General features: G+C 55.3%; 5 protein-coding genes across 5 annotated transcripts; 3 read left to right on the top strand and 2 right to left on the bottom strand.

Moving 5' to 3' along the window:
• The first annotated feature begins 1020 nt into the window (after positions 1-1020).
• On the top strand, positions 1021-7733 carry C7974DRAFT_144727 (beta--glucan synthase). The gene is made up of 4 exons (XM_046135667.1): positions 1021-1279; positions 1383-1602; positions 1656-6989; positions 7040-7733. The coding sequence occupies exons 2-4, from the start codon at positions 1415-1417 to the stop codon at positions 7395-7397; spliced, it is 5880 nt and encodes a 1959-aa protein (XP_045998828.1). The 5' UTR covers positions 1021-1279; positions 1383-1414; the 3' UTR covers positions 7398-7733.
• A 1-nt stretch (position 7734) lies between these two features.
• Positions 7735-9810, top strand: C7974DRAFT_144758 (pyridoxal phosphate-dependent transferase). The gene is made up of 4 exons (XM_046135668.1): positions 7735-8189; positions 8244-8344; positions 8401-9403; positions 9455-9810. Exons 1-4 carry the CDS (start codon positions 7965-7967, stop codon positions 9650-9652), a joined length of 1527 nt encoding a protein of 508 aa, XP_045998827.1. The 5' UTR covers positions 7735-7964; the 3' UTR covers positions 9653-9810.
• A 713-nt stretch (positions 9811-10523) lies between these two features.
• Positions 10524-11193, top strand: C7974DRAFT_306507 (uncharacterized protein; the record flags this gene model as incomplete). Its single annotated transcript, XM_046138088.1, has 3 exons — positions 10524-10708; positions 10764-11035; positions 11087-11193. The coding sequence occupies 3 exons, from the start codon at positions 10524-10526 to the stop codon at positions 11191-11193; spliced, it is 564 nt and encodes a 187-aa protein (XP_045998826.1).
• A 1671-nt stretch (positions 11194-12864) lies between these two features.
• On the bottom strand, positions 12865-14165 carry C7974DRAFT_450581 (uncharacterized protein). The gene has a single exon (XM_046145746.1). It carries the CDS (start codon positions 13973-13975, stop codon positions 13055-13057), a length of 921 nt encoding a protein of 306 aa, XP_045998825.1. The 5' UTR covers positions 13976-14165; the 3' UTR covers positions 12865-13054.
• On the bottom strand, positions 13919-17132 carry C7974DRAFT_389846 (Sec34-like family-domain-containing protein). Its single transcript, XM_046141411.1, has 3 exons — positions 16861-17132; positions 15168-16802; positions 13919-15117 (listed from the first exon to the last, which is right to left on the bottom strand). Exons 1-3 carry the CDS (start codon positions 16963-16965, stop codon positions 14251-14253), a joined length of 2607 nt encoding a protein of 868 aa, XP_045998824.1. The 5' UTR covers positions 16966-17132; the 3' UTR covers positions 13919-14250.
• Between the last annotated feature and the right edge of the window lie 16 nt (positions 17133-17148).

The raw sequence follows: 17148 nt of genomic DNA, 5'->3' as shown, positions 1-17148 counted from the left end.
GGGAGCAACGCCACGCCGCCATTGGCCACGGGCGATAAGCAGAAGCGTCTATCGCTATCGCGCCGTCAGGCTGGCAGCACCAATCCCGGCGCCGGTCAGCCTGGTTTCGGTTTGATCATCAGCGGGCCCAGTTGCCGTGTGCACTGGCTCGCTGGCTACTGGCGCACTGGCTGCTGGCTACTGCCGCGTCGTGACGTGGACTGCGAATCGTTGAGTGGGTGCAGACAGAGGTGCATACCGGTAGTGCAGTCTGTGGAATGAGGATGGGCGGCCAGCAGCAGCAGCCAGCAGCCAGGGCGGCGACGAGCACTGCGAGAACAATGACGGTGCTGTGAGCAGGTGGCCAGGTGGACTGACTGCGGGGTGCCAGACAGTCTCAACGGCACCCGTTAACCACATGGAGTTTTGTTCGGGCTCGTCGATTATCGATGTGCACTGCGGCCGATCCGGGATCCCAACACGATGATTTTTTTAGAACCTGTTTTCCCCAGCATTCCCGCCACGCTCGCGTGCATTCAGTGAGGGCAGTGCTGGCCACAACGGGCAGGAGCAGCAGCATATCAAGGCCACGGCCGGCGCACCAGCACCGTCGCCAGAACTGCTGCACGCGTGCACACTGTGTATTGACATCTCGAACGGCCGCATCATCCCAGGTGGCAACGACGTCTGCTGCAATCGCTAGGCGAAGACTGCGAGGGTACCCATGCGCAGCCCATTCACGGCGTTAGTCTAGCTTGGCGCGAGCCTCTCATTTTCAGGGGAAGCTCCTCAAAAGGCCTTTTGCCGGCTCTTTCGCATTCCTCACGCTCGCTCCCTCTCCCTCGCCGACTTTGCGGTGCTGTTCCTTTCTCCTTCTTTCACACTGCCGCTCGTTCTGCGTTGAGGCTGTTTGATTGTCCGCGGAGGTGCTTCCCAGTTTTCGAGGGGAGCCGAATCCACCCACCTAATTCGCCCACGAGCAGCAAGCGCCGACTCGCCGCGCGTCTCCTCTGGCAACCACGACGGACTGCACCAGCCGCACGCCTCTACCCTCGCTAGATCATCACAACAACGCCCCGGCCTCCTTCCCAGGAAACCAGCTGTCCAGCACCGGCTGTGCACCTAATCGACTTCGATCCTGGGCCTCACCGTCCCGCCACCCTCATTCACCTCGCCCCCGGCGACTCCACTGCCTTGCTCTCCGCACCACGCTCGCCTTCGCCGCAGCACCCGCCCCGACCTACACGGCGCCCTTAATACTACTTTTTGACATTGCCGCCTGTAATGCCCATTGTTTGAGGTACGCACGCCCCCTCGTCTCACCTGCGACACACCGTGTTTCAGATGCAGCCCCGCCCTCGCGCAGCGACAGTAACGACAGTTTGTTGACAGCTCCACCGCAGTTTCCCCATCGCAACCTCAATCTTCCCGCACGATGTCCGGACATCCGCAGGGAGGCCAGTACGATGATGGCTACGCCCATCAGGGCCAGGGCCAGGCCCAGCCGCACGGCCAGGACTCGTACTACCACGATGACCAGCAGTACGGCCAGTACCACGACGATGCCCGCGGCCAGCAGGGCCAGTATCAGCAGAACGGCAACGACGCCTACTATGACGAGCAGTACGTGTCGCCACCCAGCCGCCCCCAATGGCATCCAATGCTAACAGACGCAGGGGCTACTACGACGGCCAGCACCCTCAGCAGAACGGCGGGTATTACGATGATCACAACGGTCAGCAGAATTACCAGGATGAATACTACAACGACCAGTACTACGACCAAGGCGGTGCTCAGGATGGGTACGCCCCGAACGCACAGGGTGGCCAGCCTAGACGCCGCCCGAACGACAACGAGGAGGACTCTGAGACCTTCAGCGACTTCACTATGAGATCCGACATGGCCCGCGCAACCGACATGGACTACTACGGCCGCGGCGATGAAAGGTACAACAGCTACAACGGCGGCGATGGCCAGCGTGGCTACCGCCCTCCTTCCTCGCAAGTCTCGTACGGTGGCAACCGCTCTTCAGGTGCCTCAACTCCCATCTACGGCATGGACTACTCGAACGCCCTTCCTGCCGGACAGCGCTCCCGCGAACCCTACCCCGCTTGGACCACAGAGGCTCAAATCCCTTGCACAAAAGAGGAGATTGAGGATATCTTCCTCGACCTCACTGCCAAGTTTGGTTTCCAGCGTGACAGCATGAGGAACATGTACGACCATCTCATGACTTTGCTCGACTCGCGTGCATCGCGCATGTCGCCCAACCAGGCTCTCCTCTCCCTCCACGCAGATTACATTGGTGGCGAGAACGCCAATTACCGCCGATGGTACTTTGCTGCTCATCTCGATCTCGACGATGCTGTCGGTTTCGCCAACATGAACCTTGGAAAGGCCGGCCGTAGGACGCGCAAGGCCCGCAAGGCCGCAAAGAAGAAGGCTGGCGAGAACCCTGAGAACGAAGCCGAGACTCTTGAGGCTTACGAGGGCGACAACAGTCTGGAAGCCGCCGAGTACCGCTGGAAGACAAGGATGAACAGCATGTCGCAGCACGACCGTGTTCGCCAGGTCGCCCTCTACCTGCTCTGCTGGGGTGAAGCCAACCAGGTTCGTTTCATGCCTGAGTTGCTCTGCTTCATCTTCAAGTGCGCAGACGACTACGTCAACTCTCCCGCTGGCCAAGCTCAGACCGAACCTATTGAGGAGTTCACATACCTGAACGAAATCATCACCCCTCTGTACCAGTACTGCCGTGATCAAGGTTACGAGATTGCCGACGGCAAGTACGTCCGCCGTGAGCGCGACCACTCTTCCATCATTGGATACGACGACATCAACCAGCTGTTCTGGTACCCTGAGGGTCTCGAGCGCATCGTGTTCGAGGACAAGTCCCGCATGGTCGATCTCCCTCCCGCTGATCGTTACGCAAAGCTTAAGGACGTCATCTGGAAGAAGGTTTTCTTCAAGACATACTATGAGCGCCGCTCGTGGTTCCATATGCTGGTTAACTTCAACCGTATCTGGGTCATCCACTTGTCAGCTTTCTGGTTCTACACCGTCTTCAACTCTCAACCTCTCTACACTCCAAAGTACGAGCAGCAACTGGATAACCGCCCCGACAAGGCTCTTGTTATGTCCGCTGTCGCGCTCGGTGGAGCTGTCGCCGCATTGATCAACGTCCTCGCTACCTGCATAGAGTGGATCTACGTTCCCCGCAAGTGGGCTGGTGCTCAGCACTTGACCAAGCGTCTTCTGTTCCTCATCGTGGTTTTGGTAATCAACGTCGGGCCTAGTGCCTACATTTTCTTCGTTTCCACAAAGGGAACGATCGCCAACGTGTTGGGTGGTGTTCAACTAACCATCGCCTTCATCACCTACATCTTCTTCTCGATCATGCCCCTCGGTGGTCTCTTTGGAAGCTATCTGACTCGCAACTCGCGCAAGTACGTTGCCAGTCAGACCTTCACAGCCAGCTACCCTCGCCTCAAGGGTAATGACAAGTGGATGTCTTATGGCCTCTGGGTTCTGGTCTTTGGCGCCAAGCTCGCCGAGTCCTACTTCTTCTTGACTTTGTCGATCAAGGACCCCATCCGTATCTTGTCGCACATGAAGAAACCTGAATGCCTTGGAGATGCCATCTTCGGAGATATTCTGTGCAAGTACCAACCCAGGATCTTGCTCGGTCTCATGTACTTCATGGATTTGATTCTCTTTTTCCTGGATTCTTATCTGTGGTACATCATTGCCAACATGTTGTTCTCCGTGTCCCGATCCTTCTACCTTGGTGTCTCTATCTGGACTCCTTGGAGGAACATTTTCTCTCGTCTGCCGAAGCGTATCTACTCGAAGGTCCTCGCCACCACAGACATGGAGATCAAGTACAAGCCTAAGGTCCTGATCTCCCAGATCTGGAACGCTGTCATCATCTCCATGTACCGCGAGCATCTCCTTGCTATCGACCACGTCCAGAAGTTGCTGTACCACCAGGTTCCTTCTGAGCAAGAAGGCAAGCGCACTCTCCGCGCTCCTACTTTCTTCGTCTCACAGGAAGATCACTCATTCAAGACCGAGTTCTTCCCCGCTCAGAGCGAGGCCGAGCGTCGTATTTCTTTCTTCGCTCAGTCTCTGTCTACGCCTATCCCCGAGCCTCTGCCTGTTGACAACATGCCTACATTCACCGTCATGATTCCTCACTACGGAGAGAAGATTCTTCTTTCGCTCCGCGAGATCATCCGTGAAGACGAGCCATACTCTCGTGTTACCCTCCTCGAGTATCTCAAGCAGCTTCATCCTCACGAATGGGACTGCTTCGTCAAGGACACCAAGATTCTTGCGGACGAGACCTCACAGTTTAACGGAGACGATGAGAAGGGCGAGAAGGATACCGCTAAGAGCAAGATTGACGATCTCCCCTTCTACTGCATTGGTTTCAAGTCTGCCGCTCCCGAGTACACCCTCCGAACCCGTATCTGGGCCTCGCTCCGCTCTCAGACTCTCTACCGCACTATTTCTGGCTTCATGAACTACAGCCGTGCGATCAAGCTTCTCTACCGTGTTGAGAACCCCGAGGTTGTTCAGATGTTTGGTGGCAACTCGGACAAGCTGGAGCGCGAGCTCGAACGCATGGCGAGGCGCAAGTACAAGATCTGTGTTTCTATGCAGCGATACGCCAAGTTTTCTAAGGAGGAGCGCGAGAACACCGAGTTCCTGCTCCGTGCATACCCCGATCTTCAAATTGCCTACCTGGACGAGGAGCCGCCTGTCAACGAGGGTGACGAGCCCCGCATCTACTCTGCTCTGATCGATGGCCACTCTGAGATCATGGAAGAGAACGGTCTGCGTCGACCCAAGTTCCGCGTTCAGCTTTCCGGTAACCCCATTCTTGGTGATGGAAAGTCCGACAACCAGAACCACGCTATTATCTTCTACCGTGGTGAATACATCCAGGTTATCGACGCCAATCAGGACAACTACCTCGAGGAGTGCCTGAAGATCCGCAGCGTTCTCGCTGAGTTCGAAGAGATGACTACCGACAATGTTTCTCCCTACACCCCCGGTCTTCCCAACACCAACTTCAACCCCGTCGCTATTCTCGGAGCCCGTGAATACATTTTCTCTGAGAACATTGGTATTCTCGGTGACGTTGCCGCCGGAAAGGAACAGACATTCGGTACTATGTTCGCCCGTACCCTGGCTCAGATTGGTGGTAAGCTCCATTACGGTCATCCCGATTTCCTCAATGGTATCTTCATGACAACTCGTGGTGGTATATCCAAGGCTCAGAAGGGTCTCCATCTCAACGAAGATATTTACGCCGGTATGACCGCTCTCCTCCGTGGTGGTCGCATCAAGCACTGCGAGTACTACCAGTGTGGTAAGGGTCGTGATTTGGGTTTCGGTTCCGTCCTCAACTTCACTACCAAGATTGGTACTGGTATGGGTGAGCAGATGTTGTCTCGCGAGTACTACTACATGGGCACCCAGCTGCCTCTCGATCGTTTCCTGTCGTTCTACTACGCCCATCCCGGTTTCCACGTCAACAACATGTTCATTATGTTGTCGGTGCAAAGCTTCATGTTCGTCCTCATCCACTTGGGAGCGCTCAACCACGAGACCATTCTCTGTCAGTTCGACAAGGACCTCCCGATCACAGACCCCCAATGGCCTAACGGCTGTGCCAACTTGGTTCCCGTCTTTGACTGGGTCGCACGTTGTATCATGTCCATTTTCATCGTCTTTTTCATCGCTTTCGTGCCTCTTGTCGTCCAAGAGCTGACTGAGCGTGGTTTCTGGCGCGCTGCTACTCGTCTGGCCAAGCACTTCTCGTCTGGATCGCCTTTCTTCGAGGTTTTCGTTATCCAGATCTACGCAAACTCACTCCAGACTAACTTGTCCTTCGGAGGTGCTCGTTACATTGGTACTGGCCGTGGTTTCGCCACTGCTCGCATTCCCTTCGGTATCCTTTACTCCCGTTTCGCTGGACCTTCAATTTATCTGGGAGCTCGTTCCCTGATGATGTTGGTCTTTGCAACGATCACCGTTTGGGGTCCATGGCTCATCTACTTCTGGGCGTCCCTGTTGTCTCTCTGCCTCGCGCCGTTCCTCTTCAACCCTCACCAGTTCTCTTGGGACGATTTCTTCACCGACTACAGGGAATACCTCCGCTGGTTGTCTCGTGGAAACACCCGTTCCCACAGCGCCTCTTGGATCGGTTACTGCCGTCTGTCCCGAACACGTATCACTGGTTACAAGCGCAAGGCTCTTGGAGATCCATCTGCCAAGCTCTCTGGAGATGCTCCTCGTGCACCTTTCACCAACATCTTCCTGGCTGAGGTTCTCGGTCCCCTGGTCTTGGTAGCTGTCACTGTCATCCCTTACCTTTTCATCAACGCGCAGACTGGTGTACCCAACCGCAACACAGAGTTCGACTCGGAGACACTCAGCGATGGACAAAACACTCCACCAGCTTCTGGTGCTCTGGTCCGTATCGCCGTCATCGCTTTCGGTCCTATTGCCGTCAATGCTGGTGTTCTCGCGGGTCTTTTCGGCTTGGCCTGTTGCGCGGGTCCTCTCCTCGGCATGTGCTGTAAGAAGTTCGGTGCTGTTCTTGCCGCCATCGCTCACGCCATCGCCGTCATCATGCTCTTGGTCTTCTTCGTCGTCATGATGTTCTTGGAAGGCTTCAGTTTCCCTAGGGCACTTTCTGGTATGATCGCCGTTGTCGCCATCCAGCGTTTCTTCTTCAAGCTTATTATCACGCTCGCTCTCACCCGTGAGTTCAAGTCTGATACTTCTAACATCGCCTGGTGGACCGGCAAATGGTACACGATGGGATGGCACACTCTTTCCCAGCCTGGCCGTGAATTCCTCTGCAAGATCACCGAGCTCGGATTCTTCGCTGCCGACTTCATTCTGGGACACGTCTTGCTTTTCTTCATGCTTCCCATGCTCCTGGTTCCCTATGCCGACACATTCCACTCGGTGGCGCTGTTCTGGCTGCGACCAAGGTATGTCTTCTCCCAATATCAATCATGGTGCATCCGCTAACAAACAACAGTCGTCAAATCCGTCCTCCGATCTACTCGCTGAAGCAGACCAAGCTTCGCAAGCGCAGAGTGGTTCGTTACGCCATTCTGTACTTCGTGCTTCTTGTCGTCTTCCTCGCTCTTATTGTCGGTCCCATTGTGGCTGGCAAGCAAATCAAGCTCGCACTCGATCTGCCCATGGAGCTTCTCCAGCCCACAGGATACAGCAACAACGACACGTCGGCCTCCACGACTGGCACTTGTATCACGAACCCGTGCCCAGGGTACCGGGGTGGTCAAGAGGGTCAAGACTCTGGAGATTCTAGCGATTCGGCTGCGGCCTCATCAACAGAAGCAGCTCGCCGCTTCCGTCGTTACATGGCGTATTAAAAGTTGGTGACAACTGGCTGATGAGGAGAAGTCAACAGCCCTGACATTTTGCATTTGTACAACATGGGCGGAAGCATAGCGTGGAGACCTGGTCGGTCCCGTAACGATTATAATATTCGACTTGGCCTTTGTTTTTGTTTGGGGTTGAGTGGAGCTAGATGCACTTCAACCTCTCTTTTGGCACCATTACTCCGTTAGAATCGCGGACTTTGCACATATCTACGATGGGATCGTTTTGGTTCATGGGACGGCGAATATGTTAGAAGAGACTGCAACACATTTTAAATACATGAAGATTTCAATTTCAACTGTTTCTTTTGAGTGATAATGTGTTTATTTTGGTGGTTCTAGTGGACGAGAACGTGCGAGCATGCTATGCCGCAGTATTTACTTTGCATTCGGATGACGGGCAGCTGGCCAGGAACACGTGAGGGAAATGAGACGGGCTGTCCAAGTGGCTGACGTTCGCCCGCTCTCCTCCGCGTGTCGCCGCAACCCCCGAACTCCAAGGTCCACCGTCAACTCGCCATTCGCAGTGCCACAACAGTCAGAGACGCGGACACGACCATGGACCTCCACGAAGTACAGAATGCGACCGTCCGGTTTCTGAACGAAGCCAATGCGTATCTGGAGAGAATTCCCGGGTCGTCAATCGCGGTGCGCTACATCAAATCGAGTTATCAGGACGACCCGGTCCGGAGCGCAGTCGAGCTGTTCTTGTTCCTCTTCGCGGTACGCTACCTGCTTGCGCCCAAGTACAGCACGCAGAAGAAGGTCCACCTGACAGATGCGGTATGTTGCACACACGAGCAGGCACGGCGAGAGGAGCAGCGCTGACTAGAATAGGAGATCGATGAACTTGTTGAAGACTGGACGCCCGAGCCCCTTGTTGCTCCTCCCACCGCGTTCGAAGAGCTCGACAATGAGAAGAGGCCGGTGATTGTAGGGTATGGCGCCCCGTGTCTGCACGCGCCGGCGCAACACACTGCTAACGCTCGCGCAGACCCACCGGTCCCAAGTCGAAGCTGTCCAACGGCCGCACCGTCATGAATCTCGCGTCTCTGAACTTCTACAACTTCGTCGCAAACGAAACGCTCAAGGAGAAGGCCATCCAGACCCTCCGCACTTACGGCGTCGGGCCTTGCGGTCCTCCCGGTTTCTACGGCACCCAGGATGTACACATGAAGACCGAGCAAGATGTCGCTGCGCACTTGGGGGTACCAGCCTGCATCATTTACGCGCAATCCTTCTCCACCATATCGAGTGTCATCCCGTCTTTCTGCAAGCGTGGAGATATTATTGTTGCAGACAACGCCGTCAATTTTCCCATTCGCAAGGGCATCCAGATCTCGAGGAGCACGGTGCGCTGGTACGAACACAACAACATGCAGGATCTTGAGAAGGTCCTGCAACGGGTCATCAAGGAGCAAGCGGGCAAGCCGCTCACCAGGCGCTTCATCATCACCGAGGGCTTGTTCGAGAACATCGGCGACGTTGTCGATCTGCCCAAGCTGATTGAGCTGAAGCTCAAGTACAAATTCCGCCTGATCCTCGACGAGAGCTGGTCGTACGGTGTCTTGGGCCGGACGGGTCGCGGTGTCACCGAGGCTCAGAATGTCGACGCTACTGAGGTAGACATGATTGTTGGTTCCCTGTCAGGACCGTTGTGCGCAGCGGGAGGTTTCTGCGCTGGCAATGAGGAAGTCGTTGAACACCAGCGCATCTCTTCGGCTTCGTACACATACTCTGCTGCTCTACCGGCACTGCTCTCGACGACTGCCAGCGAGACCATCTCGCTTCTGCAAGAGCAGCCTGAGATTCTGACCAATATGCGCGAGAGGGTTGAGGCGATGCGCGCACAGCTCGACCCCAGGAGTGACTGGGTCAAGGTCTCGAGTTCAGTGGACAATCCCCTCATGTTGCTTGTCTTTAAGGACGAGGTTGTCGCAGCCAAGAACTTGAGCATCGATGACCAGAATCAGATTCTGCGCGACGTTGTCGACGAGGTATGTTGTTCCATATGTCTGCTACTGGTGATATACAGCTAACCTCTACAGTGTCTCGCAAACGGTGTTCTCATCACAAGATTGAGGGCTTTCCCGCTTGGACTCGGTGTCAACCCACGAGATGCTGGCTGGCAGCCTTTCCCTGCCCTCAAGGTGTGTGTAACCACCGGACTGACAAAGAAGGAGACGGAGAAGGCGGGTATCGTCATCAGACACGCCATCACCAAAGTCATATCGAAGAGGAAGTAAAGCCTTGCGATGACACCCTGACGAGTACGATTCATGTTGGTTATGGGATTGGCATCTTCGTTTTCGCGGCAGCGAGCATTTTTGTTGAGAATCACTTCTTTGTGGAAAAACGAGTCAGATAGACATACTCTTTGTAATGCATAATACTGGTAGTCGCTTGACTGCCAGACGGGTAACGAAGCTAAGCAGACGCGTGAGTTGTAGTGTTGACAGGGGAATACACAGGTACAACCAAACTCGGGCAACACCAAAAAACAAAGTCGGTCCAGGGGCGCACGGATATGCCTACCACGTGCGTGCTCGATCCCCGATACATCAATACATCACAAATACGAAGAACCACGTGCTGAGACATGGCGAACTTGGGTTCTGGAATCGTGACGGAGCTGCGATCCCGCGGCCAGCCTCTCGCCAGCCATCCGCAATTGCAGCGGCACTAAGAACCGAAGCCTGCCGCGACTTCAAGGACGTTACGCGCCCACGTTTTCTCAGCGTCTGATCCAATCCTCTCGTCCTCATCGAATCTGCCGCTCCTTCTTCATCTGCGCTCTCGGTACATCGATAACAGACAGTCGACATCCCCACGGCGCTCCGCATTTCCTGCCCCGCAACGCATCGCCCCGTAAACAACGTCATTCGCTTGCGCCCGCGCCGTACCACCGCGACACGCCTCGATTGAACAACTGCGGCGACAGCTCATAGATACTGAGGCTGGTTGCATAGAGGCAGGACCGCAATCGCAGAAGCAAGCCACGGCTATACGGCTGCGCGCCAAGTCAGACTCGCGACCCAGGCGCATCCGCCCGCGCTTCGACGACTTCAAGACTCAGCTCTTGTCTAAACCACCGGCGCGCTTCACACACCACACAAGATGGCTCGCGCAGGCCACTCGGGGACGGTCGTCGGCTCGGCCATTGTCGTGCGCGAGAAGTACTACTGGCCCGACCTGCAGCTCAACATCTGGACCATCGTCATGCTGGCCACCGCAGGCACCATCCTCGGCGTCAACGCGCAGTTCATGCAGACGCAGGACCGCATGGGCCTGGGCACGCCCTGGTACGCCTCCCCCTCGCGCAATCCATCTTCAGCACCCGCATGCTAACCCGCCCAGGATCATGCCCTACGGCGTCACCGTCGGCGCAATGGCCATCCTCTTCATCCTGCTCGAGATCCTGTACATCGCGCAGCGCAAACTGCTCCCCGTCACCATGATGCTGCTGTCCTTCATCCTGCTCGTGCTGTTCCTCGCCGGCGTCATCGGCACCGCGATCCAGCTCTTCGCGGGGCCCAACATCATCAACCAGTGCAACACATATGTGTTCAGCGATTCGAGCAGCGGGCCGACGCTCGATACGCTGGCGTTCCTGCAGCAGCGCAATATCTGTGAGTTTTGGTGTGAAGCGAGTTGGGGAGTGCGGTGCTAATCAGTCCCAGGTCAGTGCTGGCAGGCCGTGTTTGCGTTTTGGATCATCGGGTCGGTGTTTTTGATCTGGATGATGATTATGGCGAGTCAGGTCAATTCGAATCAGTACCGCGATTGAGCGCCGGGGGGGACGATGGTGTTTGCTTTCTGAGTTTTTATTTTACGGCATATATGGGATTTCACGGGACGAGGGACGGCTTTGTTGTGCATAGGATGATGGATGATGGACGATGGACGATAATGGAGGGACGGGATATGAGATACCACTGCTTAGCAGCCACGGCGTTTTGGAATTCGGCGGCTTATGCGATACGGAGCATGTTGAAGACGATATGAGAAAAATGTACGGGGGTTACAATCAAAGCACCGCAGATTTTCAGAAACACTGGGCCTGCAATCGAGTCCAAGATTCTCATTTCAAAGAAGCCATAGCACATTCTAACCCTCCCAATCTCACGCCCCCACATCCAGCCCAGAACGCCATTCAATGCCCTGTCTCCCCTTCCCTTCCCACGCACGCCCTACGCCTCCAACGTCCCAACATCCGCCGGCCCCTTCTTCGCCTCCTCACTCACCGTCTTATCCAGCTGCAGCGCCTCCTTCTCCTCCGCAGGGCTCTTCACCAAGTTCTTCGCCAGCGACGCAATCTTGCTCATCGACCCCTGGCGCTGCACCGGCGGCGGCGCCGTGCTCGCAGACCCGTGCGCCGGGTCGACGCTGCCGTCGGTATTGGAGGAAGCTTGGTGGGCTGCGGAGACGGGTTCTGGGGAGCATCAGTACGGGCGGCACGACGGTGCAGCGTGCAGCGAGCAGCGTGAAGCATGCGCAGGGCAGACTGGTAGACGGCAGACTAGTGTAGCGCAGGCGCGGCGTGGTGGTAGCCAGCGGCATAGCGCGGCGATACTTCGTACACACACCACCGCTGCGCTACCCTCGCACTCGCATCTACCCCGAATGCAGCAGCCGCGCAGGGATGCGCCGTGTCCAGGGACCAGCACATAAACACAGGGATGCCAGGGGAGCTACGGACCTCTGAACTGGAGCGAAGCGTTCGACGCCATGCTGTGTGATTCGCCCGCGTCGCGGCTCGTGGTTTCGGCTAAGTAGGTGTTGCGCTGCAGAACGGAAGGGCAGGCGTAGATCGCGATTTTGTAATGCTTGTGTAATTGTGATGGCGTTGGGGAAAGACTTGCTTTGCTGCGTGCTGTTTATACGGGTGCGTGGCTACGTCAGAGGCTGACGGATCAGGGAAGCGCGGATGGGCGGATACAGCGTGTGTGGGTGGGGAGTTTGTGGCGGGGATATGGTGGTTAGGCAACTCCAACACGAATCTGGTTATTTTTTTAGAGAGACTGTCGCACTGGAGGGGGTGTCGGATGGGTGTTGATGTTTTGGACGGTGCGGTCAGAGGAAGTGTGGAAAGTGCTTTGCGCGACTTGGTGAATTGCTCGACGTTGGAGGTGTACATGAATGCTTCAAGATCTAGTCTGGGTTGTGGTGTCGCAATATAGTGTATACGGTATGTCTGCCCTCCTTGTTGTACAAGAATTGGCGGAGATATCATCGTCTTTCCCTCCAGTTCCTCACTCGGCGAGTGGAGGTGTGTATGTGCCGTCGTCACGTTCCCTCCTTTAGACCCCAGAAAAGAGGCAGAACACACGTATATCTACACCCCTAATCAGGTACTAAAAATAGGACTGTTTCTACTGAAACACCTTCTATGTTCCAATCCGCCTATAACGCATTCTTTAGAAGGATAAGAAGCCTCGAGAGAAGGAAGTGCTTGTTCAAGCAAAGTAAAGTATTGATACATTGTCGATAACGCTCATCATCTTTCCTACCATCAGAACCTCTTGAGTAACCTCATGACGAAGGCGAGTCTCGACTCACATATCGGGTCCCAAGCGCTGTGAAGGACGTCTGCGCATACGGCAGCAGAAGCCCTCGACGTTCACCGCAAAGCACACGAGTAATGAAAATCAAAACCCTCCCTCTGGGGGCTCCATATCACCCTTACAACCATACCCCCCATGAAACGGCTCCTCATCATCACTAAATCCATTAGCAAACGTGTCATCCGGATCCATCGACATCTGCCTGGTCCTCAAAATCCCCACTATCTTCCCCTCTGTGTTTTCCTTTGTCTTCTGCTTCGTCTTCGCCTCCCTACCCTTCCTCTTCAAAGCTTCAACAAGGCTCCGAACCTCCATCTGATGCGTCAGCACCTCCTCGCTCTGGCGGCCGTCGAGCTTGGCGCAAGCGACGTGGAAGTCCATCAGGGGCTCGAGGATGGCGAGGTAGGGGCGCATGGTGCCGTCGACAGAGCGGACGATTTGGGCAGTGAGGGCAGTGGGGTCGATGGGTGTGGGGGCCGCAGCAGTGGGAGCTGCAGGTGGTACGGGGACCACAGAAGTCACAGTCAGGGCAGATGTTGTAAGAGCTGGGGCCGGCGCGGGTGCGGGCCTGTCTCTTATCCTGGGCTGCTTCGAGGCGGGCTCCTCGATGGCGGTGGCGAACACGTCCTCGTCTGAGCCAGGGGAGGGAGTCTTGCGCTTGCCGGAAGAGGTGGGCTTGGACTTGGGGTCGGCCTTCTTGGTGGTGGGCTTCTTCGCAGCAGTGGGTTTCTTTGCAACAGTAGGCTTCCTCGCGACAGTAGGCTTCTTCACAGCAGTGGGCTGCTTCGCTCCAGAGCGGGTCGTGACGCGCCCAGTGGGAGCGGTAGTGATCTTCTTAGGAGGCATTGCGAATAAGTGTTCAAGTAGATGCCAAAGTGTGCGAGTAGATACCGAAGTGTATGAATAAATGCGGAGATGCAGATGCTGAAGTGCAGATGCTGAAGTGTAGATACTGAACTGTAGATGTTGAAGTGGCCGCTGATGTCTGTGTTTGTGGAGAATCATATGCACAGTGCATGTCACTCTTAAGTATGTTTCTGTTGGAGTATAGCAGAACGGACAAAGACTGTCATACTTTGTCTCCTTGGCTTTGTTGTACGTTCAGTCTTGTTCAACAGACAATGGCTTAATGTAACTGCCTGTGAGAAGTCAACAAACGAGCAGGACAAAGACGCTTTGACACTGAATGCCGATGAGCAAAGCAAGCAGCCAGACTGACGACGCGACGAACCCGTGCGCACATTTATATGCGATTGTTCTTTATGGTATTGGAGCGGCAGCTATCTGATGCTCAGCCCCCTTCCTGTGGTCCCGGTTCTCATTGTGCCAGTCCTCCCAGAGACAGCGCCCATACTGTCCCCATCGCTGTCGTCGCCATTGGCATCGTAATCGTCGTGGTCGTCGCTGATAATGCCCAGTCCAAGAGTGCCCACCTTGAAAGCGGTTGTGCACCACTCGTTGAACACATCGGGGTCCCAAACACCGTCTTCCCTGCCCTTGCCCTTCCCACTCCTTCCATTGCCATTGGTGCCGTTCAAAGAAGGCGTGTACGATGTGTCGAACCAGTCTTCGTATGACTGGGTGACAGACTCCATAACGGCTGCTACTAGCATCTCGCGAGTACGTGCATCGGTGATGTAATCCTCGAGCTTACTGCGGAGGAAGGATGTTTCTTGCTCGATGTTCTGCCTTATCTTGGCTGTTCGCGCTGGTGCCTCGGCAACAGGCACTTTCTTGTTGTTCTTCGTATCGATAGGTGCCACCATCCGTGCAACAAACTGGCCGGTGAAGTCGTTGATCGCTTGTCGTAGCCGCGCGTCTACGTCTGCTTTGGCATCAAGCATGTTGTCGACCACCTTGGGAATGAGCAGACCCACAAGGTTGCGAGGATTGAACAACCCCCCCCGTTCGCGTAGCTCCCAAAAGGTGTTTGTGACACTCCAGATGTCGTACTTGATGTCCGTCTCTGGCGTGACAAACTCAATGTCGAAAGCCACAATCTGTTGCTTGAGCAGTAGCAAATGAGAGATAAGGAAGAGCGCGGCATCTGTTGGTGATGCGGATTTAGAAATCAACGCGCTGGCTTGCGTCAACGACATTGTAGTGCTGTGGACGATGTGATGCGCCAGGTCGTCGAAGACAGAAGACTGTGATTTGGGTTAGCGCATTCGGCTGTCATAAGCAACGATGAACTTACGTGCACCAGGTGATAGATCTTGCTAAGTAGCCAGATCGCCTTCCGCAAGGTAGGGTACCAGTCCTTGAACGCTGCTTCTGTGCTAAAGTTCCAGCGTGACTCAGGGTCGTCTTCTTCTACTATCATTGGTGTCTTGGGCATATTTGGTGTAGGCGGGACCTCGGATTTGTTCTGCCTCTTGCCAGACAGTACAGGCTGATTTGACCTAGCACCTTGACCAGCCAGCTTCCTCTGCTTAGCTGGATAATCCAGATCCTCGGGCTTTGGTTTGTAGCGTTCGATGTCATCTCTTAAGACAGCCAGCGACAGGAAGACGAGCCGGTTCTGTGCGTCTTGCAAAGCGGGGTGGACTAGGATCGAAAAGTCGAGTTTGTTTGCCTCGACAGGAGACTCCTCATCCTCGTCGTCATCCATGTAGCGGGTCTGTAGGAGGGTACACAACTCGCAAAGCTTCAGTATCTGTGTTTCGTGGATGGTGCGTGGTCGCAGGTGGTCGTAAAGCGGTTCACACATAGCTTCCAGGAAGTCGTACATGCCGCCATCGCCGTCAAACCATTCACGCCACAGTTCATGCTCATCTACGCATATTCCGCGAATGTAGCTTATGCTACTGCGAGCGAACGCTACGAGATCCTTTGATGTGCTGGGTGCCTGCGCAATCTCGTTGATCTTCTTCGCCACGATTGGCAGTATCAGTCGCCCTCGTGTCGTCGAGTAGCTTTGATATAGCTCGTTCATCAAGCTCTGATACTCAGCCTCTGCCCCGGGTGCTGCGCCTGCCGGTAAGACTGCTCTCTTCTGAATCTCCAGTCCCAGTGTTTTCAGCTCTGGCGCACCTACGCGGAACTTTGCGTACAGCAGTGCGGACATGGTGGTGTCGTTCAATTGGCGATCAGCAATTCTCTTTGCAACGTCGGCGGCAATTTCGCGCAGGGATTCGGTAAAGTGAACTCGGATCAACGTGAGGGCTCGCGTGAGCTGCAAGCGGTATCTCGAACGGTACGTCTCGGCTTCGCGGTGTTTTGCGTGGACTTGCATGTACTCGAGACAGCTATCAAGGTTGGCCAGCATGTCTGTGAACTCTTTGCCGCGCACAATCTTGGAAGCTCCGGGAGCATTGAGACGTTTCGTGGTGGGCTCGAGGTATGTGTAGTATCGTAGGTTCTGCTCCATGTCCTCGGCGAGCTTCGTGATGCGCTTCTGGTCGCTGATCAAGCCCTCACATTGCTCACGGAACGCTGTCGTCTGGGCCTCCACGGTCTTGAACGAATCGGAGAGGGACGAGAGCGTATCGAGGGTTGAGTTCGTGTCGGCGATGATGTTGCCCAAGTGGCTGCGCGTTAGATGTAACTGGGTTTGGTAGGCCTTGTATTCGTCATGGCTTGCCTCGAGCAGCTCCTCGTTGATTCCTCCATACCACGCAGCAAAGTCCAGCTCATCGCCGATGTTTTCCTGCGACTTCTTCTTCTCGAGCGCCTTCTCTTTCTTGATGTGTGCTCGCACTACCGAATAGAAGTCGCTGTACGACTTGGCGCGTCTGGCCACGGTGGCCGGTGGGGGTCCATCAAGTTTTGCGGGAGCTTCCTCTACGGTCTCTGGTATCCCTTCTGCGCGCTCGACGTCAGCGTTACTCTCCTACAGCAGAATCATCAATATCGCTCTGACGTACCCATGCGGCAGATGGTGGGCTTACGTTGGGCTGGCGCAGCAGACTCTCGCGGCGGCGGTGCGCTTTTGGTGGCTCCTCCTTCTTGACCACGCGAGGCACGAAGGAATTGTACCACGACTCTCCCTCCATGGCGTGCAGTGTGGCTTCAACCGGGGCTGGCAGACATCAAGTGTCCCTTGCGTCCGTTTGACCCGCAATGCGATGCTATCAGATGTCGGCGGTCGGAGCTATGGAGAACCTTGGGACGCGTCAAGCCAATCACAGTCGGGCAGATTGATCTGATAAGCTGAAATGTAATGACGTTCTAGATTT

This window comes from Boeremia exigua, assembly GCF_020726555.1.
Source record: "Boeremia exigua strain MPI-SDFR-AT-0100 chromosome Unknown C7974scaffold_4, whole genome shotgun sequence".
NCBI lineage: Eukaryota > Fungi > Ascomycota > Dothideomycetes > Pleosporales > Didymellaceae > Boeremia > Boeremia exigua.
Note: the sequence above shows the minus strand (reverse complement) of the source record. Positions and strands in the feature narration are given on the sequence as shown.